The 27,460-nt window shown below is 44.0% G+C and overlaps 1 protein-coding gene across 3 annotated transcripts in view; it reads left to right on the top strand.

Annotated features, from left to right (window-relative positions):
* Window positions 1–27,460, top strand: part of LOC138755807 (protein spire homolog 1-like) — a 230,648-nt gene that overhangs the window by 179,753 nt on the left and 23,435 nt on the right. For all 3 annotated transcript variants that reach the window (XM_069922452.1, XM_069922451.1, XM_069922450.1), the window contains 3 exons: window positions 299–441; window positions 13,616–13,753; window positions 26,296–26,366. In XM_069922452.1, coding sequence (XP_069778553.1) covers window positions 299–441; window positions 13,616–13,753; window positions 26,296–26,366 — 352 coding nt within the window. The remainder of the gene's footprint in view (window positions 1–298; window positions 442–13,615; window positions 13,754–26,295; window positions 26,367–27,460) is intronic.

Here is a 27,460-nt window from a genome sequence, read left to right as displayed (position 1 = left end):
CCATTTTTTTTAACCTATGTCTCTGGATCTTTGGTCCTAACCTCTGGATTCCTGGTCCAGTAATGTAACCACTGTCAAGAAGCAAAATTCTGCAGATGATGGTAAACTGAAATAAATATGTTGCTGACCCTCTCATCCCAAAGGTGATGAACAAACCAAGAGATCAGGGACGCGAGGCCTGATATGAGCTATTCTGAAGCTGTCATCGTGCTAGTTCAGGCTCTTCTCTTTACCCTTGGGAATTCGTAAATGGGAAACTAGATTTCAGGTGGCATTTTACTCTGCTCTATGTTCTCAGCTCCCCCGATGTTCCTGCCCATCTCCTCGACACCACAACCGGAGCGGCGGAAAACACCGCAGAGGCGGCACTCCATTGAGAAGGAAACACCAACCAATGTGCGTCAGTTCTTTCCTCCCACTAAACAGAACTCCAAGTCTCTGGTAAGTGAATGTTGATCGAGAGGGGTACCTCACAGATCCTCTATACTTGGGAAGTTCTACCTGACGATGTCCATGATTCAAAACAAAAGTTTTGGCAATCTTCCACGGAGCACATTTCCATTGAGTTGCTTTGGAATCAAATGACAGGGGCCAATTGTGTCCAAGCTACCATTGATAATAATTAAAGGTTTCAACTCACTGCATGGACTAAAATGCATCATCTTTTCCGATAGTACCGGTTAATAGGCCATTAAAATTGTGGCACACAAGGGGAATTTTTGGCTTAATGTATCTGATTCGCTGCTGGATCTGGCAGAGATTATTTAATCTTGCTTTCCTGTCCTTTGTTATTTTCAGTTTGTATTCTTTCTGTTTAAAAACTTCTGCAATTTCCTTTCGAAATATCTTGGGAAAAGTTTTAAATGAATCATTGTCAAGACCAAGTTCATTAATATTAGATTACCACTAACATTATTGTAACTCTATCCATGTTCAAGTTTATTGTCGTATGTACCAAGATGCAGTGATGGGGGTTGTTCGGCGAGCAGATCAGTAAACATCTCATACACAGTGCAGCAAGTAAGACACAGTACAGAGTAAAATGTATGAGACATATACTGGGCAAATGGAGATTTAAACCGGGCCGGGGGGGGGGGGTGGTTTTAAGCGGGCAAGTGGGGGATTTAAACCGGGCTAGTGGGGGATTTAAACTGGGCGTGTGGGGGATTTAAACCAGGCGAATGGGGGATTTAAACCGGGCAAATAGAGATTTAAACCGGGCGAGTGGGAGATTTAAACCGGGCAAATAGAGATTTAAACCGGGCTAGTGGGGGATTTAAACTGGGCGTGTGGGGGATTTAAACCAGGCGAATGGGGGATTTAAACCGGGCAAATAGAGATTTAAACCGGGCGAGGGGGGGATTTAAACCAGGCGAGTGGGGGATTTAAACTGGGTGAGTGGGGATTTAAACATGATGAGTGGGGATTTAAACTCGTGGTTGGGGATTTAAACTCGTGGGTGGGGGAATTAAACCAGGTTAGTGGGGATTTAAACCGGGTAAGTGGGGGAATTAAACCAGGTGAGTGGGGATTTATACTGATGAGTCAGTGAGATCTCTGTTATGAAGTAGGGCAGCACTTGGGGGCTCATAAGATCTCTGCAGTTTTAACAGGGACCCAGATCTTTCAACTGAGGTCCAGGAACAAAGTTAACACATCTCTTTCTCTGTGAACCTGCTCCAAACCCCAACCACTATCTACACTTTTTCCTACTCAAATTCATCTATTGTCACCTGACTATACATGTCGAACTAGATGAAGCAGCTTTTTCTCCATACCACACACATACACACACAATACACAGTACTTAATAATCACATATAGGGGCGGTACGGTCAGTGTAGTGGTTAGCGCAATGCCTTTACAGCGACAGCAGTCGGGACCAGGGTTTGAATCCCATGTCTGTAAGGAATTTGTATGTGTACCCCATAGCTGTGTGGGTTTTCTTCGGGGACTCAGTTTTCTCCCACCGTTCAAAATTTATCAGGGATCTAGGTTAATTGGGTGCAAATTGGGCAGCACGGATTGTAACTGTGCTGTACGTCTAAATTACGCATACTGATATAAATTAAAATGAATATACATAAATCATAATTGCTGTTCATAGTTGGAGAAAAAGGGGAGCCCAGTTTGCCCAGGCTTGGTGCTGGGTTGTAATCTGTTTCGGCGAGAAATGCTTGGCTGTGATGAGGGGCAAGAATCGTGGCTTGCTCCTTGTGGCTCTTTTGGGGAATTCCCATGCTTATTTCCCACGTAACCATTTATTTGTTGTCCAGGTGTCCAGGCTAAGCTGTTTATTACCTCGAAGGAATCTCCAACCATTTTTCCCAACCATACAAGTAGCCTCCATGCTTAACTCTTACCCTGTGGAAGCTGCGTTGTTTGGCATCATGGGGGCTGTGTATTTACTCTGTGAGGGAGTCTTAACCGGCAGGTGGAAGAGACCAAAGGTTTGCAGTTTGGTTCTCTTTAAAATGCTTTCCAGACAAAATCTTTTTTGCTTTCCTAGCAGAAAATAGCAAATTACATTGCAAGATCTTCGCTCAACTGATCATTGTTTCTCCATTTCTTTGTGCTACTTTGGAATGATGTCTAAGTTCAATCATTTTTGCTTATGAATTGGTTTGCTTTATATGCTGTTTGCCAGAAAACATCACAAAGCAATATCCTGTTCTGAGTTAACATTGTGGTTTTAAATTTATATACAATTGGAATTAAAGTTGCAATTTATAATTAAGTCTGATGTCCAGATTTTGTTATCCTCAAGTTCTTCGTGCTTCTTTTGGAGAAGGTTACTTAGGAAGATGAAGTCTACTTTTTTCTTATATTTTAAATATAATTCATAATTCAGTCTACGAACATAAAAAATAGGAACAGAAATCACTGTTGTGGCTTTTTGACCACTCAGTGAAACTCTGGCTTCCCGAACCTACTCCCGCTCACCCTTGTTTCCAGAAAAATTCGATCAATATCAACCACCGTTATCTTGATTTCCCCTCCTCAAGAGTGGAAGGTTCAAAAGACCCATGTCCCTTTGAGGAAAGAAATCCATCCTTGCTTTAAATGGATGACCCCCTCAGCTACATCCCAATCAAGCCCTCCCGGGATTTCATGCGCTCTAGTGAGAATCGCCCCCTCACTCTTCCAGATGGCAGAGGCCATTAAATCTTTCCCCATTTAACTACATGAGGTCAGACTAGTGAACCTATTCCGCAATCACTACAGCCTTCTTGACAGGAGTCAAATTACATAGAACCTTCCAACACAGTACAGGCCCTTCAGCCCACAGTGTTGTGCTACTTCACTGCAATCAATTTTTTTCCTTACGCCACACCCTCTATTCTTCTTCCAACCATGTATTGAGGAGTTATTTTGAATGTCCTTATTGTACCAGCCTCCACCCCCTCCTTCTGCAGTGCATACCAGGCACCCACAACTCTGTGTGTAAAAAGAACTTACTTCTGACATCTCCCCTGAACTTTCCTCCACTCGCCTTAAACAGATGTCCTCTGGTATTTGCTATTGTCACTCAGGAAAAAAGATGTTCCCTCTCCAACCTATCTAAGCCCCTCAATGATCTTATGGGCCTCTATTAAGTCACCCTCATCCTTTGTCACCCCAAAGAGAAAAGCCCGAGCTCTGCAAACCTCACATCGTGTGACATGTTCTCTAACCGAGGCAGCATCCTGGTAAATCTCCCTTAAATTCCAGGGTAATAGTCCAGAAGTGGTCTCAGCAAATGTGGCAATTAGGTCAGACCGTGTTTGCCTCCTTAGTCACTCCATGCCTGCTTGCTAGCTCATTGTAGTGATACACCACTAGCCTACTACAGGGGGTGACCTGTGTACCTGCAGGAAGAGCACTGGAGGACAAGTTAACATCTGGCCAGTTGTCAATCAGCTGACCTGAATGGACCAAGCCCCACCTGGTCGACTGCCACTCATTCGCCAGGATATAAGCCAGAACTGGCCCCTTGAGTTCAGTCACTCAAAGCTACAACTAACTGCAGCTAAATTGTGGTGCACTGTCATACAGAAAAGCAGACACAAAACTTAAAGACCGATCAACAGGCTTTATTCCACTTAAAGTCCCTGCTGCAGTTAGCTGTAGCTCCGAGTGTCTGACCTTGAGGGACCGGATGTGGCTTATATCCCAGACATTGTCCTCCAGTGCTCTCTTCCTGCAGGTACACAGGTCGCCCCCTGCATTCGGCGAGTGGCGAGTCGCCACACTCATTGCTGCTGGAATCTTTTGATGTGAAAGGGCAACTTGTGTTCGGGGGGGCTTACAGGAATGCTCAGAATTCGGGCTCTATTTCTCACCCAGCTGGTTGGGGTGAAGAAAGTAAATGGCAATTGGGTTGTGTTACTGCTTTAACAATGTTGTCTCTGCGTGATCACTCAACGTGTCTCGTTTCCTCTCATTCCTGTGCATTTCTGCTTGTGAAATATCCCATGTTTGAGCACTTCCTCGGTGGGTTTCCATGGAATGATTTTTTTTTGTATTTGTACATTGGGCAGACTCACAATGGAAATTTGAGCGATGGGTTCGGGCAAAAGTGCACAGGATGTGTTTTATTCTTATCAAGGTATCTCTACTTGAGGGAAGGTGGATATGAGATCGCTGTGTTAGTTACATAGGCACCACACTGCATTCAATAAATACTGTCCCACTCTCCCATCCTGAGAACCAGTCAAAATTCTGAGCCTTGGAAAATGATCGTACACTGAGATCGCTTCTAGGATTCAAACTCTAGGACGTTCCAAAAGAAAAATAAGAGGGAAATTATTATTGCATAAAAAAGCTGTAGTTCATTTGGACACTTTTGTTCATCAGTTCTAGAATAAATAACTGGAAGGCAGAAGGTGATACAGTTGGATTATAAAGAGCCCTTTAAATTCTAGTTAGTGCTCGAGGTGATGCAGAATGAAGAGGGTCAAATAGTCGGCAGGACACTGAGGCAGGAAGTCAGCTGGTGGCATAGGCAGAAGGAAGTGTCTTTTATGTCGAGATGCCGTCAGAAGCAGGAGGTTATTCTTGGGCCATTTTCTGTACTCGGGGAAGTTAGTGGGTTGGTAATCTGAAGGCGTAGGCTCAAGATCGAATTGGGAAAACTTCATCGTGCAGAAGACCATTTGGCCTTTGTGTCTACGTTAGTCGATAATGAACTGCACTACCTAATCTCACCTGCCAGCCACTGACACATGGCCTGAAGGTGATAGTTCTTGGAGTATGTCCAAATACTGTGTGGAGAGATTCAGACTTAAATGTCTTTTCAGGTCTTTAGTTAAAGGATGGCATGGTTAGTGGGGTGGTTAGTGTGACACTATTACAGAGCCAGCGACCTGGATTCGAAACCGGCATTGTCTGTAAGGAGTATGTACATTCTCCCCGTGTCCGTGTGGGTTTTCCCCAGGTGCTCTAGTTTCCACCCACACAACAAAATGTACGGAATTTGTAGGTTAATTGGGTGAAATTGGGTGGCAAGGGTCTCAATGGCCGGAATCGGCTTCCACCGTGTTGTAAATACATTTTAAAAATAATATCTTTTAATATATATATTTGGATAAATACATCTTATCTGAGGAAGCTTTAAAAATCAGACCATCTGCTCCACAGATTTACTAAACCACCCCGACCTATTGAACATGAGGGCAAAAGGCATCTCCTCTGAATCAGTCTGTTTATCAAAGTTGGATTGGATCAAACCAGTTGGGGAGAGAAAATATTTCCACTGGTTGCAGGACGAGAAGTAAGGGATGCATTAGAGCTGGGTCTTCCAGAAGTTCCGATAGGAAACACACACACAGGAGGATTAAACACACACTACTCATAGCAATTTTAAAAACTAAACCCATTCGGCCCATGAAACTTGTGCAGCCCAATTATACCCATTTAACCAACCAACCCCATACATTGGAGGACAGGAGGAAACCAGAGCACCCAGAAGAAACCCACGCATGTCAGGGAAAAATGTACAAACTCCTTACAGACAGCGCAGGATTTGAACCCAGGTCACTTGAACTGCATAAACCATAATGCTAGCCATGTCGCCCAGTTAATGCTGGGTCAGTTATCAGTTGTAAATCTGAGACCAGTAGACTTTTGATTATCAACTTATATGTTCAACAAATTATTTTAGACAACGGATCAACTATGATCCTGTTAAATTGCTGAACTATTTGAGGAGCTCCGTGGCATCTTCTCGTCCACTAACAGCTCGTAATCCATAGGGAAATCAGAAGATACAAGAGTTTGGTGCTTTAGACTAGGAGCAGATTATTTATCCTAGTCTAATCATGAATTTATTAGTTATAGAATATAATGTTGGAAATGAAAGAACACTGTATAAAATTTCTAATTATAATGGTTAGACCTTCACCACATTGTCTCCCTGAATTCATGGGGTTGCTGTGACAAAATGCAAAGTCTCAGTAAAGTGAAATGTTTACCTGAATGGAACAACCTTCTGACATTGTATTTTTTTTTAAATTACGTTCTCAATTGGAGTTGCCTCAGATTCTTCCATCACCCTCACACACAAGACCATAAACCTTCACGTGCTGCAGATGTGGGAAAATCAGGGAGTACATGCAATCTCCACATGGACAGCAGCCAAAGTCAAGATTGAACCCAGGTCATTGGAGCTTGAGGCAGCACCTCTAACATGTTTGCCAAAGTGCCGTCCTCATATATTTTCATTATGGTCACCTCAAAGTGTTTACCTGACTAGTTGTTCAAGCTCAATATCAGGAGCCTTACTAAAATCAGCATTAGTTTGTGTTAAATAACTGAGGCAATTATGGAAAGTACTTGGAATGCTGTCCTCAAATAAAATAATGGATCCATCTTTTGCTACTTTGTTTTACGTCTAAACATCTCCTTAATGTGAAAACTCCATCTTAAATTCTACCTATAGGTGAAAACTTCACCTTAACCTCTACCCAAAGGTGAAATCTCCACCTCAAACTCTACCCAAAGGTGAAAACTCCACCTTAACCTCTTCCCAAAGGTGAAATCTCCACCTCAAACTCCACCCGAAGGTGAAAACTCCACCTTAAATTCTACCTGAAGGTGAAATCTCCACCTCAAATTCTACCCAAAGGTGAAATCTCCACCTCAAACTCCACCCAAAGATGGAAACTAATTGGATTAGCATAAGGGTTAGCAGATACATGGTGGCCCAAAGGGCCTCTACCTGTGCTGCATAATTCCACGTACATGCGAATGTTTTCTGTTCACTAGTATCTTATACATTCTCTGAGGCCGTGTGTGGTTCCCATGTATCTGTTATCCACCTTTCCTGATTTTATTTGCATTGATTCTGCATTGGCAATAAAAATGATTGCAAATTCAAAATAAAATCCATTGATTGAATATTGCGCACAAAGTTCAGCTTTGAAAGCAACTGATTTGTTACAGGAAAAAGCACAAAAATGCTGGAGGAACTCAGCAGGTCACACAGCGTCCATAGGAGGTAAAGATTTATAGCCAATGTCTCGGCCCTGGGCATTTCTTCAAGGTTTGAACAAACACAGGCAGGTGCCTAAATAAAAAGGCTGGGGGAGGAAGGTAGAAAGGGCAGGAGGAAGAGTACAGGCTGATATGCGAGGACAGGAGAGGAAAGATAGACAAATCCCTTACACCGGATATGATATTCCCCTGCACCCTGAGGGAGACAATTGCTGAAGTTGCAGGGCCCCTGGCAGATATATTAAAAATGGATTGGAGAGTAGCTCATGTTGTTCCGCTGTTTAAGAAGGGCTTCAAGTAAACCAGGCAATTATAGGCCATTGAGCCTGACGTCAGTAATATGTAAATTATTTGAAGGATTTCTGAGAGATATGTAAATTTCTGAGAGATATGTAAATTATATGTAAATATAATATTTACATTTACAGTAAATTATATGTAAATATGTAAATTATTTGAAGGATTTCTGAGAGATAGGTTATATAGATATTTGGACCGTCATCAGCAGATTAAGGACAGTCAGCATAGATTTATGCGTGGTAGGTTGTGTTTAACAAATCTTGTAGAGTGGATGTTGTTTATATGGACTTTAGCAAGGCCTTTGACAAGGTTCCACATGAGAGGTTGGTTCAGAAGGTTAAGACATTAGGTATTCATAGAGAGATGCAAACTGAATTCAAAATTGGCTTGGTGGAAGAAAATAAGAGTAGTGGTGGATGGTTGCTTCTCAGACTGGAGGTCTGTGTCGAGTGGTGGGCCTCAGGGATCTGTGTTGGGACCATTGTTGTTTGTTATCTACATAAATGGCCTAGATGATAACGTGGTGAATTGGATCAGCAAGTTTGCTGACGACACAAAGACAGGAGGCATCGTGGACAGGGAGGAAGAGTTTCAAAGCTTGCAGAGGGATCTGGACCAGCTGGGAAATTGGGCCAGTAAATGGCTGATGGAATTTAATGCAGATAAGTGTGAGGTGTTGCACTTTGGAAGAGTGAATCAGGGTAGGATGTACATGGTAAATGGTAGGTCATTGAGGAGTGAGGAGGAGGAAAGAGATCTGAGAATACATACAGATTGTTCCCTGAAGGTGGTGTCGCATGTGGACAGGGCTGTAAAGAAAGGATTTGACATCTTAGCCTTTATAAATCAAAGTATTGGGTATATAAGTTGGAATGTTTGTAGAGCTCATCGAAAGAACCAAAGACTTGTTGATCCAAACCAAGGCTTTTATTAGCAAAAGACAGGAGCTCTTCACAGGTGGCCGACCAGTCCGGAATGATCCGACCTGGCTAGGGACACAACCCTTTAAGGCCCAGATAGTAGGCGTGGCTAAGCTCTCAGCCAATCGCTGTAAGCACAGTTATTACACTCGAGATACTGTAACTATATACATTGGTGATAGGTCTGTACTATCACAATGTTATGTTGGAGTTATTCAAGTCATTGGTGAGGCCACACTTAGAATATTGTGTGCAGTTCTGGTCGCCCAGCAGCAGGAAAGATAGCAATAAGATTGAAAGAGCGCAGAGAAGATTTACTAAGATGTTGCCGGGTCTTCAGGAGTTGAGTTACCACGAATGAAGAAGAATGAGGGGAGGCTTGATAAAGGTTTATAAGACTATGAGGGGTATAGACAGAGTAGATGTGAGTGGGATGTTTCCAGTTGGATGGGGGGGGGGGGGGGAATAAATATGAGAGGTCATAGCTTTAGGCTGAAAGGGGAGAGGAATAAGGGGAACATTAGAGGAAAGTTTTTCATTCAGAGAGTGTTGGGAGTGTAAAATGAGCTGCCATCTGATGTAGTGGATGCAGATTTAATCTTGAGTTTTAAAACTAAATTGGATAAATATGTGAATGGGAGAGGTCTGGAGGTTATGGAATTGAATCAGGACAGACTGGAAGGGTCTAATGGCCTGTTTTTCTGTACTGTAACATTTTATGGTCCTATGGTGAGAATTGATCAGGGGGAGGGGGGGCTGGCTCTGTGATGCAGAGATGAAGGTAAGGAGGCAGAGGGAAAGAGAGAGACAGACAGACATTCAGAGGAAAGGAAGAAGGGATAGGGAAAGGGGTGGGGTGGGGTGCCTGATGGAAACTGGAGGTCGATGTTAAGGCCATCTGGAATATGAGGTGCTGCTCCTCCATTTTGCAGGTGGTCACAGTCTGGCAGCTCATGAGTCTATGGACAGACCTGTCGGTATGGGAAAGGGGCGAAGAATTGAAATGGGTGGCCACTGGAGAGATCCCAGCTATTGCAGCAGACAGAGCCAAGGTACTCAACGAAGCGATCTCCCAGTCTGCATCCGGTCTCTTCGATGTAGAGGAGACCACAGCGGGAGCAGTGCATGCAGTAAATGACTCCTGTAGATTCACAAATCAAGTGTTGCTTCTCTTGGAAGGACTGTTTTGGGTTCCGAATAGTTGTGAGAGAGGAAGTGTGGGTGCAAAGATAGCATTTTTTGCAGGGGTAGGTGCCAAGGAGGTGATAGGTAGGAAGGGAAGAGTGGAGTCACAGAGGGAGCAGTCCAAGGAGAAGGCGAAAGGGGAAGGTGTGTCTGGTGGTGGATCACATAGAAGGTCGTGGAAAGATTGGAGGATGATATGTTGGATGTGGAGGCTGGTGAGGTGGTAGGTGAGGGCAATGAGAATCCTGTCCTTGTTGTGCATGGGGATAGAAGGGGCCTGGGCAGATGTGCAGGTAATGGAGAATGGAGTTGATGGTAGTAGAGGGGAAACCAGGTTTTTGAAGAAGGAGGACATCTCTGATGATCTGGCATGGAAGACGATAAAGGATCACAACCTTGCGAGTTAAGGACAATGACACCTCCCTCCCTGACAGACTGAACATCTTCTCTGCATAGTTTGATAAGAAGAGCAGAATGATGCCACAGCAAACTCCATGTCCCCCTGAAAAACGGGCCCCCTGCATAGCCCTGGCTGAGGTGAGGAGAACCCTATCCAAGATGAACCCACACAAGGCAGCGGGACCCCACAACATACCTGGTCAGGTACTGAAGGACTGGGCGGACCAACTGATGGAGGTCTTCATGGACTTCAACACCTCACTGCAATAGTGAAGCCACCATCATCCCAGTACCCTAGAGGGTGACCATAACAGAGTTCAATGACCACCACCCTCTGGCACTGACCTCCATCATTATGAAATGCTTCGAGCGTCTGGTGATAGAACCTATCAAAGCACACCTCCCAGACCCATTTCAATTTGCCTATAGTAGAAACCGTTTCACAGACAATGCTATAGTCTTGTCACTTCACTCTACCTCGATCCACCTGGAGAACAACTCTTCATACATGGACTTCAGCTCAGTGTTTAATGCAGTCATTCCCCAGAAGCTGGTGGAGAAATTGCCCTTGCTGGGACTCAACACTCCTCTCTGTAATTGGATCCTGGACTTCCTAATGGAAAGACTACTGTAATGGATTTATAATTTGGTAATATTTGGGGAGAATTTGGTAAGATTTAGAGTAGGTTACATACATACACACATTTTAAAACAGATCTTATTTGAAAGACTGAAGATCTCTGGAGAATGTAAGCACATTTTACAAGCAGGTGCTAATTGAACTGACGTCATAAAATTAATGACCATTGTTTGGAACTGGAGACAGGTTGGCTACAAGTACCTTTCTGCAGGGTGCTTACAGGAAGGTCACTCCTGGGTTTTGTTTATCTAAGACAACATCTTGAGCAGAAGGATAACTCCTGTTGTTTGCTAAAGAAGGTGGGAGTTTTGCAAGTGAGGGAGTCACATGGGCTTTCCGGAAGTTTCAGTTGGAGAAAGAGAGAGAGAGAGAGGGAGAGAAGAGAAGCCCTCTCAGCTTGTCTGTGTGACACTGAAAAGCAGCTGAACAGGGCAAGCCAGGAAGAGCTGATTGAAATTGATGAAAAGTTCCAAAAGTAGTGGATGGCTAGAAGTGCTCTGTCTGATGTTTCTTTTGGAATAAAAAGATCAGAAGGAGCTCTGTCATAACCTGAAAGAAAGAGGTTATCATCTGGAGAACCCTGATGGGGCAAGTTTCATCAGCGAGACATCGAGGTGACTAATGGTGGTACCTCAGTTGTGGAAATCCTGGATCAACAAAAATCTTTCTGCAAACCCTACAAGAACCTTCCTGAGTGGTAAATATTGACCTTTTGAGCACCAAAGCCTGGTGAACTTTATACATGTTGAATTCTGTGCACAGTATAAAAATTGCCTGCATCCAGAGAACTTGGAAGAAGGAGAAGTGACATTGAACTGTGAACCAAAGACTTTTCTTAAATTTACACGCACGTGCGCTTAGAATTAGAAGGGGGTTAATTTGGGTAAGTTAAGTATAGAGTTAAGTTAAAATTTGATTCTATTGTCATGTTTAAAGTTGATTAAAAATAACTTTTGTTTTAAAAACCACTTGTCTTGGTGAATGTCTATTGCTGCTGGGTTTTGGGGTCCTTTGGGCTCGTAACACTACAGTCTGTCTGGGTCAGTCGGTAGCAGAACATTGAGCACTGTCGTACTGAGCACTGGAGCACCTCAGGGCTGTGTGCTCAGCCCACTCCTGTTCACGCTACTGACCCACGCCTGCATCATTAGATCCAGCTCCAACAGCATCATCAAGTTTGGAGATGGCACAATGATGAGACGCGACAGAAAAGAGGTGGAAAAATCTCGCAAAATGGTGCGAGAATAACAACCTGAGTCTCCACGTGGATAAGATTGTGGACTTCAGGAGGACCAGGAATGACCACATTCCACTACACATCGCCAAATCTATAGTAGAGAGAGAATGGAGAGCACCAAGTTATTTGAAGTTCACTTAACCAGTGGCCTATTGTGGACACTCAACATCTCCTCATTTGTCATTATTTCAACTTCTATGGGAGCTCTGTCGAGAGCGTCCTGGCCGGCTACATCACAGTGTGGTGCGGATGCTGCAGAGAAATGGATCGGAGGTCAACCCACAGGACCAAATGAGTGGCAGAGAGGATCACTGGAGTCTCACTCCACCCCCCCCCCCCCCCCATCAACGGGATCTGCCAGTATCGTTGTCTGAAGAGGGCGCGCAAAATCATTGAGGACCTCTTCCACCCTGCACACAGCGTCTTTCAGCTGTTCCGTCAGGAAGAGATACAGGGGTATATCAAGAGCCAGCCCCACCAAGCTGAGGAAGAGCTTCTTCCCACAGGCAGTGAGAATGCTGAATGACCAAAGGAACTGCCCACACTCACCCTTTGAGATGCTGATATTCATGGAACAAATTTTTTTTATTTATTTATTTGCATAGATAAATCCTGTATATGTATTGTTTGTCTGTCTGTGTGTTATGTCTGGTTGTGTGCCTGTGTGTTTTGCACTGAGGACCAGAGAACGCTGTTTCGTCGGGTTGTACTTGTGCAATCAGATGACAATAAACTTGACTTGAAGAATTCATCCTAGAAGCAGAGAGAGAGAAATTGAGAGAAAGGAATGGAATCCTTACAGGGTGTGAAGAGGTGCAGTCAAGGTTGCTGTGGGAGTTAGCGGTTTTGTAGCAAACGTCTGTCGAGTTTGTCTCCCAAGATGGAGACATGGAGTTCAAGAAAGGGGAGAGTGTTACTGGAGATGGACTAAGTGAATCTGTGGTTGGGGAGGAAGTTGGCAGCAAAGTGGAAAATGTTGACCAGCTCATCGTGGGTGTAAGAGGCAGCACCAAACTAATCGTTGATGTGGTAGAGAAAGAGTTGAGGAGTCTTTCCCTCGGCACCCTCCAAACTCATGGCATCAATGTTGACTTCTCCTGTTTCCATTAGACCCCCTTTCCCCTATCCTCATGACTCCTTTCCTCCAGTTCTGCATTCACAGAGCCACCCACGATCTCCCGTCCTATCCACGACCAATGATGGCCTTTTGCCTATTGGCCTGTGCTCCACCCCTGCCCCTTCTTCCCTCCTCCCCCAGCCTTTTTATTCAGGCACCTGTCTGCCTGCCTTTTGTCCATTACATTGAAAAAGAACTCACTGAGGCCCCAAACCTTAGATATAGTGTACTTTACCTCCTCTGGATGTGGCGTGACCTGCTGAGTTCCTCCAGCATTTTTGTTTTTTTTTACGACAATCACAGCATCTGCAGACTATTGTGTTTCACCCCCTGATTTGTTACAGGAGGAGTTTTGTTACCCCGTGGAATCCCTGGCTCTGACCGTGGAGGAAGTGATGCACATCCGACAGGTCCTGGTTAAGGCGGAACTCGAGAAGTACCAGCAGTATAAAGATATCTACACTGCCCTGAAGAAGGGAAAGGTTGGTTTCAGCCTATGAAGGAAATCGTTTCAACTCGATTGAACGACTTCATGCCTTATCAACTTCTTTAAAAATTATTTTATTTCTCTCCTTGGCCTAGTTCCTGGTTCCAGCTCCTTGGGAGAATTGTGTAGCTCATCCAGTGGATGTCACTGAGGCGGGAAAATGAATTTAAAAAACCCCCGCAGATGCAGGAAATCTGAAATAAACACTGCAAATATCATATTTGGGGGCATATAAGACCTCCCCCCCACATTTCAGCAGGGAATGTTAAGAATTTTTAGTTTATTTACGGGTAAGTTGGCGAACAGCTTCCTCCTGCACCTCTTGTGCTGCTGGGGGGTGGGGGGGGCCTCATTTCAACTTTGCACATAAGACCCGAGGGATATTTTTGAGCCAATTTTTGGGGGGGAAAAGTGGATCTTATATACCGTGAAATATGGTATTTCACATGTGGCAGGTCAGGCAGCATCTAGAGAGAGAGAGAAAAACAGAGTTAATGTTTAATGTCAGAGCCTTCATCAGAGAATGACAGCTGAGCTGACGGCCTCCACAGATGCTGTGTGACGTACTGAGTATTTCCAGCATTCTGTGTTTGTCACAGGTTCGAAATTGGATTGTTTCAGTGCCTTGTTTTCTGGATGTAGGATTGTCTACCAATGGTTCTTTGTCGCCGGCAGGCACCTCACTCTGTCTCTCTCTTTTCCTATCTCCCGTCTCCATTCCTCCAGCTCCTCACCTCCTTGCCTTCTTTCTCATATCAGAGCTACCCTCTCCCCCATCACTTCTCAGCTTTATTTCTCTTTGGCCCTCTCATCTGTATCCACCTGTTAGCCTGTGCTCCATCCCCTGCCCCTACCCTCCTCCTCCTCTCCTCTTCCCTATCCCCCCCCCCCACCTTTTTGCTTCTACCTGGCGAAGGGCCCAGGGCTGAAACGTTGGTTACCTTTAATTTCCCATAGATGATGCGTGGCCTGCTAAGTTTCTCAAGCACCTTTGCGTATTGCACCTCCCTCCGTTGGTTAGGAGGCATTGTAGTTTTTGAGGGTGTCTTCCATTTGCAGGAGTTTTGCTCAAGATCCATGCAAGTTTCATACCTTTTTCCAGTGACTATGCTCATTCAGTCACAGACCAGCAATAGCAAAGCAGGTTGCTGACTCCAAGTAGATTGTATTCCTGATATTCCCAAATACTTATTAACATATTGGGGTTCCATTTAATAAAGTCAGAGAGATTAGAAACCACCCATAAGGCATAGGAGCAGATGTAGGCTGTTTGGCCGATTGAGTTTGGTCCACCATTCCATCATAAGCTGATCCATTCTCCCACTCAGCCCCTCTCCCCTGCTTTCTCCCCATAACCTTTGAGACCATGACTATTCAGATCGGCCTTAAATACACCCAACGGCCTGGCCTCTCATAGCAGCAGATTCCACTCTCTGGCTAAACAAATTTTAAATGGACACCCTTCAATTCTGAGGTTGTGCCCTCTTGTCCTCGACTCCCCTACTATGGGAAACAACTTTGGCACATATAGTCTGTCCAGGACTTTCAGCATTCAAAATTCTTCTATGAGGACCCCCTCATTCTTCTGAACTCCTAATTAATCTGCCTTTTCTCAACGGGATGGGAAATTATATCTGTTTCCAATAGGTCCTGTGATCAATCTGACCGCTCTGTACTGAGGAGCAAGAGCAAGCTGTTGACGAAGTGCAAGGTGCCTCCCGGGCGCACAATTGCTTAACATAGAGCACCACAGCACAGTACAGGCCGTTCAGCCCTTGATGTTGTGCTGACCAATATATTCCTTTAAACCCACCATACCCTGTAACTCTCTATTTAAAATATCTCTAAGAGTCTCTTAAATGCCCCTAATGTTTCAGCCTCCACCTCCACCCCAGTAAGGCATTCCAGGCATCCATAATTCTCTGTGTAAAATAACTTACCCCTGATGACTCCCCTAAACTTCCCTTCCTTCCCTTTGTCCATATGTTCTCTGGTGTTTGCTATTCCTTCCCTGGGAAAGAGGTGCTGGCTGTCCACCCTATCTATACATCTCATAATCTTGTGGACCTCTATTAAGTCTCCTCTCATCCTTCTACACACCAGAGAGAAAAGTCCCAGCTCTGCTAACCTTGCCTCATATGACGTTTTCCATCTCCTCTCCATAGCTTCCACATCCTTCCTGTAATGAGGTGACCAGAAATGAATACAATACTCTAAGTGTGGTCTTACCAGAAATTTATAAAGTTGCAACATGACCTCTCTACACCTGAACTCAATCTCCCATAATGAAGCCCAGCATCCCATAGGCCTTCTTAACTATCTTATCAACCTGTGCGGTGACCTTTAGGGATGTATGGATTTGAACCCCAAGTCCCTTTGTTCATCCACACTCTTAAGTAACCAACAATTAATCCTGTACTCAGCCTTCTAGTTTGTCCTCCCACCTTTGGGGAAACCTTTAGAAGAATGAAGCAGAACCCTCTTGATCAGGTCAGATCCTTTGTTTTCCAAAACCAAGGGCCTCAGACACTGGAATTCTGAAGTGAAAGACTGAAGTCACACATGTCAAACAATCTGTGAGAGCAACAGTTAAAGGCAGAAGATTAAGCTGACGCCAACCGGATATGTTTAACTGATTTCTTTGCCAAAACGCAAAGAGGACAGCTTTGTCTTCCCATATTCTTGAGTTCCTTCCCTGCTGCGTCGTCATACTTCTACTCACTTCCTCTATTCCTTTGCATCCTGTCACCAAGGTGCTGACCCTTGACAAAGTGATCGAGCACAGAAGCAGGCCATTCAGCCCATCATATGCATGCTGACTATTCAAGTACCCATTGCTGGTGTCACCCATTGCTGTTGTCACCAAAGCTCTGTTGCTCATTATGGTGGTGAATAACATCCAATCTTTTGAAGGAGAGTTGTCCCCTAGTCCTTAGTATGTAGGAGGTTTATCTAGGTACTGCTCAAGTGACCTGATACTGCCCAAAGTGTTGGCCATTCTTTTTCACCCACTATGCTGATCGACCTGCTGAGTTCCTCAGGGGATAGTGTTTGGCTTCAGATTCCAGTGACTGCAGTCTGCTTAAATATTATTGGAGTCTCTGGCTCCTCAGACAGTCCATTCAAGTTTACAACCATCTTTTGTGGAGAAAAATTCTTCCTTATGTTCCCTCGTACCTTCTACCTCTTATCATAAACCTTTGCCCTCTGGGTTTTGACTCCTTACCACAAAGGAAAAGTGTCATACTATCTGTGCCTCCCATAATTAAGCGCATCTCGATTGCCACCCCCCTCAGCTGTTTCAAACACCTGAATTTCCAAACATAAACGGTCTACAGATGGGTGATTGGTAGCTTGAATCACCTTTTATTGCTAAGTAAGATTCAGACTCTATGTACTCTTGAACTCCATATGTTCAAGAGAACTGAATCCTTCAATGCAGTTCAATAGGCGGCGTGGTTGGGGTAGTGATTAGTGCAATGCTTTTACAGTGCCAGTGATCGGGACTAGTGTTGAAATCCTGCGTTGTCTGCCAGGAGTTTGCACGTTCTCCCCGTGTCTGCGTGAGTTTTCTTCGGCGCTCCGGTTTCCTCCCGTCGTTCAAAACATACTGGGGGATGTACGTTAATTAGGTGTAAATTTGGCAGCATGGACTCAAGGGCCAAAATGGCCGATTACCGTGCTGTAAATGAAAAATTAAATTAAAAGGTCATAGTGTGTGAGCAGGCTTCTGATAGGCCCATACCTTGATGAAGGGCTCAAGCCCAAAACGTTGGTTATGTATCTTTATCTTTGCTACATAAAGAACATTGTTTGACCAGCTGAGTTTCTCCAGCATCATGTTTTTACATCAATCACGGTTTCGTGTTTTATTTCTGTCTTCTGCAAAACTCTGAAATCACTTTGAGGAATGCCTACCCTAAAAAAGTTCTCCTTTGTTCTCCGAAGGGAGTTCTATGGGATTCTCTCTCACTACTCCCCATCTGTAATCCCCACTGCTCTCAAAAATTTTAGGTTCACACCTTGACGAAGGGCTCAAGCCCAAAACGTTGGTGATGTATTTTCATCTTTGCTACGTTAAGGACACTGTTTGACCAGCTGAGTTTCTCCAGCATTGTGTTTTTACTTCAACCACGGTGTCTGCAGACTTACTGCAAGCGTTTAACTTCTGATTGGTAACAAATTGGCCCCATAAATGGCTATAGCAGAATAGTCAGCGCCATTGCCTTTGAGCAAGAAGGTTGCGAGGTCCCAGTCCAGAGACTTGAACGTTAGCCCAGTCTCACAATGAGGCAGAGTGCTGTGACGCTGGAGGTGTCACCCATTGAATGAAGAGAGAAACCAAAGCTCTGTTGCTCATTATGGTGGTGAATAACATCCAATCTTTTGAAAGAGAGTTGTCCCCTAGTGACCTACAATGCAGTTATCCCTAAATCAACATATACTAACAATCTCCTTCTTATCACATTGCTGTCAGTGGAAACTTGGTCTATCCAAATGACCTACTACCATTTTTTTTTCCGTGGAATGTGGATAACAAGACCTGGTTATGGACTGATAAAATCCTAGTCATAAAAACTGTGAGTCATTATCAGATGCTCATTGCTTAAAAATAGAAATGGGAAATCGTTTAGTTCCCCAAACTCTCACATTATTGACCATTTGTGCACACACCAGTAAGTCATTCCTGGAAAACATGTACTGGTGATTGATTAAAAACACTTGGGGCTAAGGTTTTTCCCTGAAAGCATTCAAATGCATTTTATCCCCCTAATATTCTTGCAAACCGAGGGGTTGGGGGGGAACAGATGTTGTATTGGCTTTTATTTTCCCCATACATCAACGAGCTGGGTGCAGGATTTTCCATGAGGACAAAGGATGTCAAATAAATTTAAAGAGTGCAGAGAAGATTTTCTAGGATGTTGCAGGGTCTTGAGGAGCTGAGTTAAAGGGAAAGGTTAAACACATTAGCACTTTATTCCCTGGAGCGTAGAAGAACAAGGGGAGTAGAGGTACACAGAATTTTAAGAGATCTTGGTAGAGTAAATGCAAGCAGGCTTTCTCCACTGAGGTTGGGTGAGGCAAGAACTAGAGGACATGGGTAGCTAGAGGACATGGGTTAAGGGTGAAAGGTGAAATGTTTAGAGAACCTTAGGGAGAACTTCTTCACGCAGAGAATGGTGAGAAGGTGGAGCTGAAGTGGTAAATGTGGGTTCAATTTTGACATTTAAGAAAAATTTGGATAGTTACATGGATGTGAGGGGTATTGAGCTATGGCCTGGGTGCAGGTCAATGGGACGAGGCAAAAAAATATCTTGCACAGACTAGCTGGGCCGAATGCCCTGTTTCTGTGCTGTAGTCCATGGTTCTATGTTTCCTATCCCACACATCAAACTAATTTACAATTCTGTTTACTCAAATTAAAAATGTTTTTTTTTTCCGTGGAATGTGGATAACAAGACCTGGTTATGGACTGATAAAATCCTAGTCCTAAAAACTGTGAGTCATTATCAGATGCTCATTGCTTAAAAATAGAAATGGGAAATCGTTTAGTTCCCCAAACTCTCACATTATTGACCAGAGGAATAGGGAGTGTTTCAAGCAACATTTAAACACCCATATTAATTCAGGCTTCAGGTCCAGTATCCAAAGGAATTGGCCTCTTGACAATATATGTGAGTTCAAATCACACCACTGTAGCTAATTAAAACAAAGTGTGCATAGAATGACCTAAAATCACTAGGTTGCCATAAAATCGTAAAATCCTTCGGCCCTCAATGTTGTGCCAACCCAAATTTACCTTCAAAAAAGTACTAACCCCTCCCTATCTTGTAACCCTCTATTTTCCTTCCATCCATGAGCCTGTCGAAGGGTCTCTTAAATGCTCCTAATGTTTCAGTCTTCACCACCATCCCTCCCAAATCATTCCAGACACTTACAACACTGTGTAAAAAAAAACAGACCCCAGATGACTCCCCTAAATTTCCCTCCCTTCACTTTTTCCAGATGTTTGCTATTCCTGCCCTGGGAAAAAGGTGCCCACTGTCCACCTTATCTATGCCTGTCATAATCTTGTAGACCTCTATCAAGTCTCTTCTCATCCTTCTATGCTCCAAAGAGAAAAGTCCCAGCTCTGCTAACCTTGCCTCCTAAGACTTATTTTCCAATCTAGGCAACATCCTGGTAAATCTCATCTGCATCTTCTCCATAACTTCCACAGCCTTCCTATAAATGAAGTCATCTTTGGTTACCAATGTGCTTCTGGGAAGGAATCTGCCTTCCTTTCCAAGTCCAATCTATATGTACAGTGCAGAAATTAGCCATTCAGCCCATCATCTCCAAACTACTTGCCCAAATACACCGACCCCATTTGTCCGTATTGGGTCTGTATCGTGGAATTACACAGCACAGAAATAGTCCCTTCAGCCCAACCTTCCATTCCACCCAAGGTGTGTTCATGAACTAGTGCCATTTGCCCGCGTTAGGCTCATGTGCCTCTTCCCTCCGGAAACTCGTTTCCATCACCCTCTGTGTGGAAAACCCTGCTGCTTTTAATTGTCACCTTAAATCTCTGCCTAGTAGTTTTGGACTCCTCTTGGAAAGGGAACCACCTTGTGATAATATTTATATTATTTATTGCTTGTTATAAAGTCACGCCTCAGCCTTCTTCACGCCAGGGAAAATGTTTCAGGCCCAAGCCCTTCATCAGGAGTTCCGAAGATCATGAGACAGCTGAATGTAAACTAGAGGGGAGGGGGATACAGGTGAGTGGATAAGAAACTGAGAAGTGATCCGTGGAGAGGGCTGCCGGCTAAGAAGTGCAGTACACAATATGCTGTAAAAATACAGCAGGCCATGCAGCACCCATAGGAAGGAAAAGGCAACCAATATTTCGGGCTGGGCCCTTCGTTGGGTACAAGAAAAAACCGGCAGGTACCAGAATAATGAGGGCGGCGGGGGTGGGGGAGAGGAGGGAGGAAGGGGCGGAGAGGAGCGTGGGCTAAACCGGTAAGGTGTATATGGATGGGTTAGAAGAGAAAAAAAGCTAAGGAATGGGGCAGAGGGGTAAGTAGGGTAGCTCTCTGATATGGAAGGGAAGGGGGGGTGGTGAGCTGGAGAAAAGGAGACAGAGGGGTGGGGAAAGAAGGAGACTCAGGGCGGGGGGGGGTAATGGAAGTTGGAGAAGTCGATATTGATGCTGTCTGGTTGAAAACTGCCAAGACGGTGGTGTTCTTCCAATTTGTGGGTGGCCTCAGGTTGGCAGTGCATGAGCGCATGGACAGACCGGTCGGCGTGTGGAATTAAAATGGCTAGCCCCTGGGAGGTCTTCTCATTTGCAGGTGGATAATGGTATCTGTTTCTAACGTTGACCTGTGTCATTGCTTCATTTGTTAATGCGTGTTGAAGAACATGATAACCAGGGCATAGAACAGGAACAGGCCCTTTGGCCCACAAGGAATGTACCAAGCATTCGGTGCCCAAATCAAACTGAAACTCTTCCACTTGCACACAATACATATCTCTCTATTCCCGGTATAATTATGCATTAATGCAGAAGCCTGTTGAACACCACTATCGTATCTACTTCTACCACTACCAATGGCTGCCCATTTCAGGCACCCACCACTCTCTGTATGTCCCAAAAAAAAACTCCTTTAATTTCCTGCCCCCCCCACCTAAAATCATGTCCTCTAGTATTTGGCATGTTTAGCCTGGGGAAAATGTTTTGACTGATTACTCCATCAATGCCTCTCATTATGTTATTTTTTTAATTTTAAGACATACAGTACGGTAACAGACCCTTTCAGCCCATGACCCTGTGCTGCCCAGTTACAACCTACAACCCCCAGTACATTTCGAACAGTGGGAGGAAAAACAGAGCCCTCTGGGAAAACCCATGCAGACATGGGGAGAACGTACAAAATCCTTACAAAGAGTGTGGGATTCGAACCCAGGTCACAATAACGATGCCATCTATCAGGTCTCCCCTCAGCCTCTGACACCCTAGAGAAAACAATTCATGTTTGTCCAACCTCTCTCCAGAGCTCAATCCCTCTAAACCAGGCAGTATCCTGATAAATCTCTTCTGTACCCTTTCCAAAGCCTCCACATCCTGCCTGAAATGAGATAACCAAAAGTTGAGCTCAAGTATCAAGAGAAGATTAATCCTTCCATACTGTGACCCTTTTAAGACCATACGATCTTGGAGCAGTAGGCCCTTCAGCCCACCATTCCATCATGAGCTGATTCATTCTCCTACTCCCCTGCTTTCTCCCCATTTGATGCCCTTACGATTCAGATAGCTATCAACTCTGCCTTAAATACGTCCAATGATCTGGCATCCATAGCCACCCGTGGTAGCAAATCACAGAGGTTCACCACTCTCTGGCTGAAGAAATTCTTCAACATCTCTGTTTTAAATGGGTGCCCTTCAATCCTGAAGTTGTGCCCTCTTGTCCCCTTGACTCCCCTACCATGAAAAACAACTTTGTCGCATTTACTCTGTCCAGGCCTTTCAACATTTATAATACTTACGTGAGGTCCTTCTCATTCTTCGGAATCCCATGGGAGTTCAGTCCAAGAGCTGTCAAACATGCCTCATATGCTGATCCCTTCATTCCAGGAATCATTCTTGGCTTTTCTTTAATAAGAAGGCCAAATCAGTACACCAAGTTAGGAGTCACCAATGCCTTATAAAGCTGCAAAATCTCATCCCTGCTCTTATATCTTTTTCCTCTACTCTGCTCAATAACTCAATTGATTTAGTCCCCAAAACTTATTGATGTCATCCTTGAATGTTTCCTAGTTGCTGACCATCAACAACTCCCTTATATTTTCATAGGACAGAGAAAGAGGCAATTTAGTCCATCGAGTCACATAGCCATCAGCTCTCCCCATCCCGCCTACAATTCTGCTGCTCACCCCCTTACACTAGGGATAGCTAGTTAACCACCAAGCATCACCTGACTTGGATATGGGAAGCATTTGGAATACCCGGGAGAAACTCAGTCGTAGGGAGAACAATTAAACTCTTTGAGAATGGTTTGATCAGGATTGAACCTAGGTTACTGGATTATTTTGGTGGGAAAATTAATGTGGTGCCCATATTCAGTTCTGAGGGAGATACTGAACTTGGACACTGCTGTGTTGACTCACCAAATTTATCCTGGGAACTAATTCTCTTCGTGTACTCAAAGAGCAAAGAACAAATTACAGGAGGAACTCAGTGGGTCAAGCAGGATCCATGGGGATGGGAGGGGGGTGGACAGGGCCAGAATAAGGCCCACTGATGCCCCAAGCACAGCCCAACAATGGTTCCCACTCAGCCCTTCCATTGTCCAACTGACAAGACGTTAAGACTCAATATATTGAGTGCTGAATGTGAAATTATAGATTAAAAATTCAGTTTTCTTCCAGGCCAGACTCCATGACTACATGAAATAGAGCCTGTTTTAAAAATTTTATTTATTTAACATTAAATAGCAGTAAAGCAATATAAGCAAATTATTTTCTTATAACTAGGGCAACAGGAAAAAAATTGAAATTTTAAACTCTTTTTTATTCATTTTTTTAAAAAAACATTTAAGGGAAAAATTCATTTATTGTGGGGGTCCCCTTTTTGTGGGGCCCTAGTTCAGCTGCACCCTGGTAAATCCGTCACTAGAAAAAAAAAACTCTGAGGTGCCTCCTTCCCTTGGTGCCCTAAATACATGTTTATTTTGCTTAATGGTTACTCCAGGCCTGGGGGTGGAATTGTTGATGTTTTTGGTCGGAATCCTTCATTGAGACTACTCATGGAGGTGGAGGTGGGGGGGGGGGGATTGATGGCCAGTATAAGGAGGAGAGGGTGGGACAGGAGCCAGTAGGGGATTGGTGATCAAGGGAGGGCTGACAGATGATGGACAGATGGGAATGGTGAGGGGTGGAGTTGGGAGACAGAGGTGATTGATAGGTACTAAATTTCTCCAATATGTTCTATCTCTTGGTGTGGTTTGTTGGAGTTTTTTTTTTCTACAATCCCTCTTCTGTCACCTTTAAATTCAAAATAATTTACCCTTCTCTCATTAACACCACACAAATAACCCATCACTGTGGTCTAAACTGCACAGAAAATGGCAAGTCTCATTATTGTCAACTTGGGACAGACCAATTTAGTAATTGTGTTACTAATCTAGTCAGGCCAGATTGAGAAACACAAACACCGTGGATACTGGGATCTTGAGCCATCTTTGAGAGGCTGGAGGGTCCCAGCAGGTCAGGCAGCATCGTGGAGAGAAATGGTCAGCCAATGTTTCGGTAAAAACACAATTCTGGAGAAACTCAGCAGGTCAAACAGTGCACTTTATAGAGCAAAGATAAAGATACATAACCAATGTTTCAGGCTTGAGCTCTTCATCAATGTATCAAGGGGAATAAACAGTCATTGTTTCGTGTTCTGTCTGATCTACTGAGACCCGACATCCTCTTATTGTCGGCTTCAGTCACCGCTGGTTATCTTACAGGGATAAGATGCATGGGTTAATCTGAGAATAATAGTTTCAGAGAGAGGACATGGAACAGTACAAGCCCTTTAACCCAAGATTTTGTTCTGACCTATAAATATCTACCAATTAAAAAAACCTAAATCCTCCCTACCTCATGGCCCTCTGTTTCTCTGTGGTCCATGTGCCTGTCTAAAAGTCTCTTATATGCCCCGATGATAAAGATGATGGGGAAAGTTAACAGGGAAGGTGAGGAGAAACAAGTTCTTCTAATTAAAAAATTCAGAGTAAGGGCCACCATCTTAACATCATAGTGTGGGTTGCTTCACACGGTATGTTCGCGGATAGAAATTCTGATTTCCCCCATCTACAGAATTTCCAAGCATGGGATTAGATGAAAAATGATCTATTACAGGGCAATGGGATGAGCTCAGGTAGGTAATTTGGCTGGCACGGATGAATTGGGCTGAAGGGCCTGTTTCTTTACTGCATAACTCAGTGTGCACCAGGACAGGTGGTGGCACGTTTATTGGAAAGAGAAATGGTCAAACATCTTGTGTTGTATGAGGGGCAGAGACAGCATGGACAGCCAGCATCTTTTCCAAGAGCACTAATGGCCAACAGCAGAGGACATCTGTTTAAGGTGAGTGGAGAAAAGTTCAGGGGAGACGTCAGGGCTACGTGTTTACACTGGGAGTGGTGGGTGCCTGGAATGCAATGCTAATGGAGGCTGGTACAATAGAGATAATTAAAAGAATCTTAGGCAGGCACATGGATGTAAGAAAAATAGATGATTATGGGTGTGAGGTAAGGAAGGATTAAGATTGTTGTGGAGTAGATTTATATGGGCCAGCACAACATTGTGGGTGAAGGGCCTGTTCTGTGCTGTAATAATCTATGTTCTGCCAACAATAAGTTGAAACAAATATAAAATAAAGAAAGCCCTTTAGGAGCACATTTCACACAAGGGCCTGGAAATGGAAGGGTTGCTATTTTTGAGTGCCACATGCTGTTTGGTTGGATCCTTTGCAAGATGTGGGGACCGTAGGGGGCGGGGGAGGGGGGTATTTAATAGCCTGAAAACATATGCTTGCTGGCCTCAATACTGAACCAAAAGGCCATTTCATAATGTGATCAAATTTTCCAAAGGTTCCTTTGATTGCTAGCATGGGCCCTGAGGAATTAATGAGATCTCTCAGATGCCAGGAGAAAGCCAAGCAGATCTAATTACAGTATAACCCCTGTTACCCCGAACTCAAGCAACTGGCAAAACAAAAATTGTGGAAAATAAATAAAATACAGAAGTTTAAAATTGGCATGCCCTAGTGGTTAGTTGGTCAGTCACGCGAAACACAATATCAAGCAACCAGTGAATTCACTTATCTGGCATCTACCAATCTCCATAGGTGCCAGATACCAGGGGTTTCTAAAATTCTACAAATGTTATTTTTCTTTAACAGGACATAAGCAAATTTTAAACATTTGTAAACGCCAAATGTTTTCATGACAGCAAAAACAAAAATTGCTCTGGTAACTCAGCAGGGTTAGGGTTAGGGTTAGGGCAAACAAGGTCAGACATCATCTGTGAAAAGAGAATGTTTTAGGTCAATGAACTTTCAGCAGAAATCTGAAAGGTCAATCCCAATGTTTTCTGTTTTTATCTCAGATTTCCAGCATCTGCAGTTCAGTTCCCCCCTCCCCTTTTTTTTCCCAATTCAAGAACATTGATAGCTGTGACAGCTGTTGAACCTTGGGAGTGTGGCTTCACCAGCCACCAAAGCCAGTCTGTGAGTGCAGCTGGCCACCTTCTCTCAATGAGAGGGGCTATGCTCTGTAGCCCTGGGTTAAAATCAGGGCTTCCCCAGTTGAACACTTTGCTCTGGGTTTTTGAAGGAAGGAAAGACATACACCAATCCAAGCAGCCAGTAACCCCCCCACCATCCCAAGGTCTCTCCTTTTGTTTTAAACAAGACGTAAAAGCTTAATAAAGTTACATTTCTAGCCCTAAGCTGCTTAATGATTATGTAATTAAGTATGACTCTTGCTTTCTCTGCAGTTATGTTTCTGCTGCCGAACTAAGAGGTTCTCTATCTTCACCTGGTCGTACACCTGCCAGTTCTGTAAAAGGTTTGCCTTATGCCTTCTTAACACATCCTTCTTATCACCCATCTTGTCTTTTAGTTGCTTTATTTATTTCAGATAGAGACTGATGACAAGGTTACCAAATATAGGAAATACCTGGCACCTATTATCACCTAATTTCTCTGAAGAGGTGAACTAATCAACAAGAAATAACTGGTGATGTGTACTACCAATTGTTCCTATAGTTGATAAACTATTCATCTATTTTGGACATTAATGGTTTGAGCTTTTTTCTTTTGTGACCTGATGGTCCCCTTTCCTCGAATGTCTCCCTCAAAAAGCAGGATATTAGTCCTTTTCCCAGGCCTTCACCAACTCTGTTTACAGCAAGTCTCCATGAGGTCTGTTGAAGCAAGCAGGTGAATGCATTCAAAGACAGATCATGGCTTCGACTCGGCGACTCCTCTGACCACTGCAGAAAACTTGTGAGGTCAATGGTAGAGGGGATTTTGTTCTGTCGCCCCCCCCCCCCCCCACTCCAACCATGCTCATGCTTTGACAACTGATTGGCCAAACAAGGTCAAGAGCCTATTTACGGTTGCCGCCACTTAGATCTGGCGTGTGTCGCCAGCATAATATGTCTAGAATGTTGGTGTGCCATGAAGGCATTAATTTTAAGCACCATTCTGTGTAAAGGAAAGATTGACGAGCTGGAGCTGATTTGATGAGCTGCATTTCAAGATTTCACATCTTATATACCGGTAGATAACAGTCTAATTTAATCTTTCTCTAGTTTTAAGGCTATAGAATCCTATCATTATAATGTTTCTATGTAGATAAGCTGTTAAGGAACAAAGTATAAAATGCACTTTTGGTTTTGTTGCATCGTCAGATGCTGCTCGATCATCCCCAACGTATGACGTGAAGTAGCTCCAGGTTTCGATGTAAGGTGACTGTAAGTCACTGAATGGGAAGTTTTCATTCACTGAAGTTGTCAAACTTTGTTGCCCACATTTTAACTCACAGCAAGCCCTGTGCTTGCTTGTGTCCACCACCAGCAGAACAATGGCGAGAGTTTTTTTTTAACAGTAGACACTAGGAAAATGCCCTTGATCCTCTTTGAGGTCATTCCCTCAGAT

Source organism: Narcine bancroftii, chromosome 2 (genome assembly GCF_036971445.1).
Source record: "Narcine bancroftii isolate sNarBan1 chromosome 2, sNarBan1.hap1, whole genome shotgun sequence".
NCBI lineage: Eukaryota > Metazoa > Chordata > Chondrichthyes > Torpediniformes > Narcinidae > Narcine > Narcine bancroftii.
The sequence above is the reverse complement of the archived record's forward strand: the minus strand, read 5'-3'. Positions and strand labels throughout refer to the sequence as shown.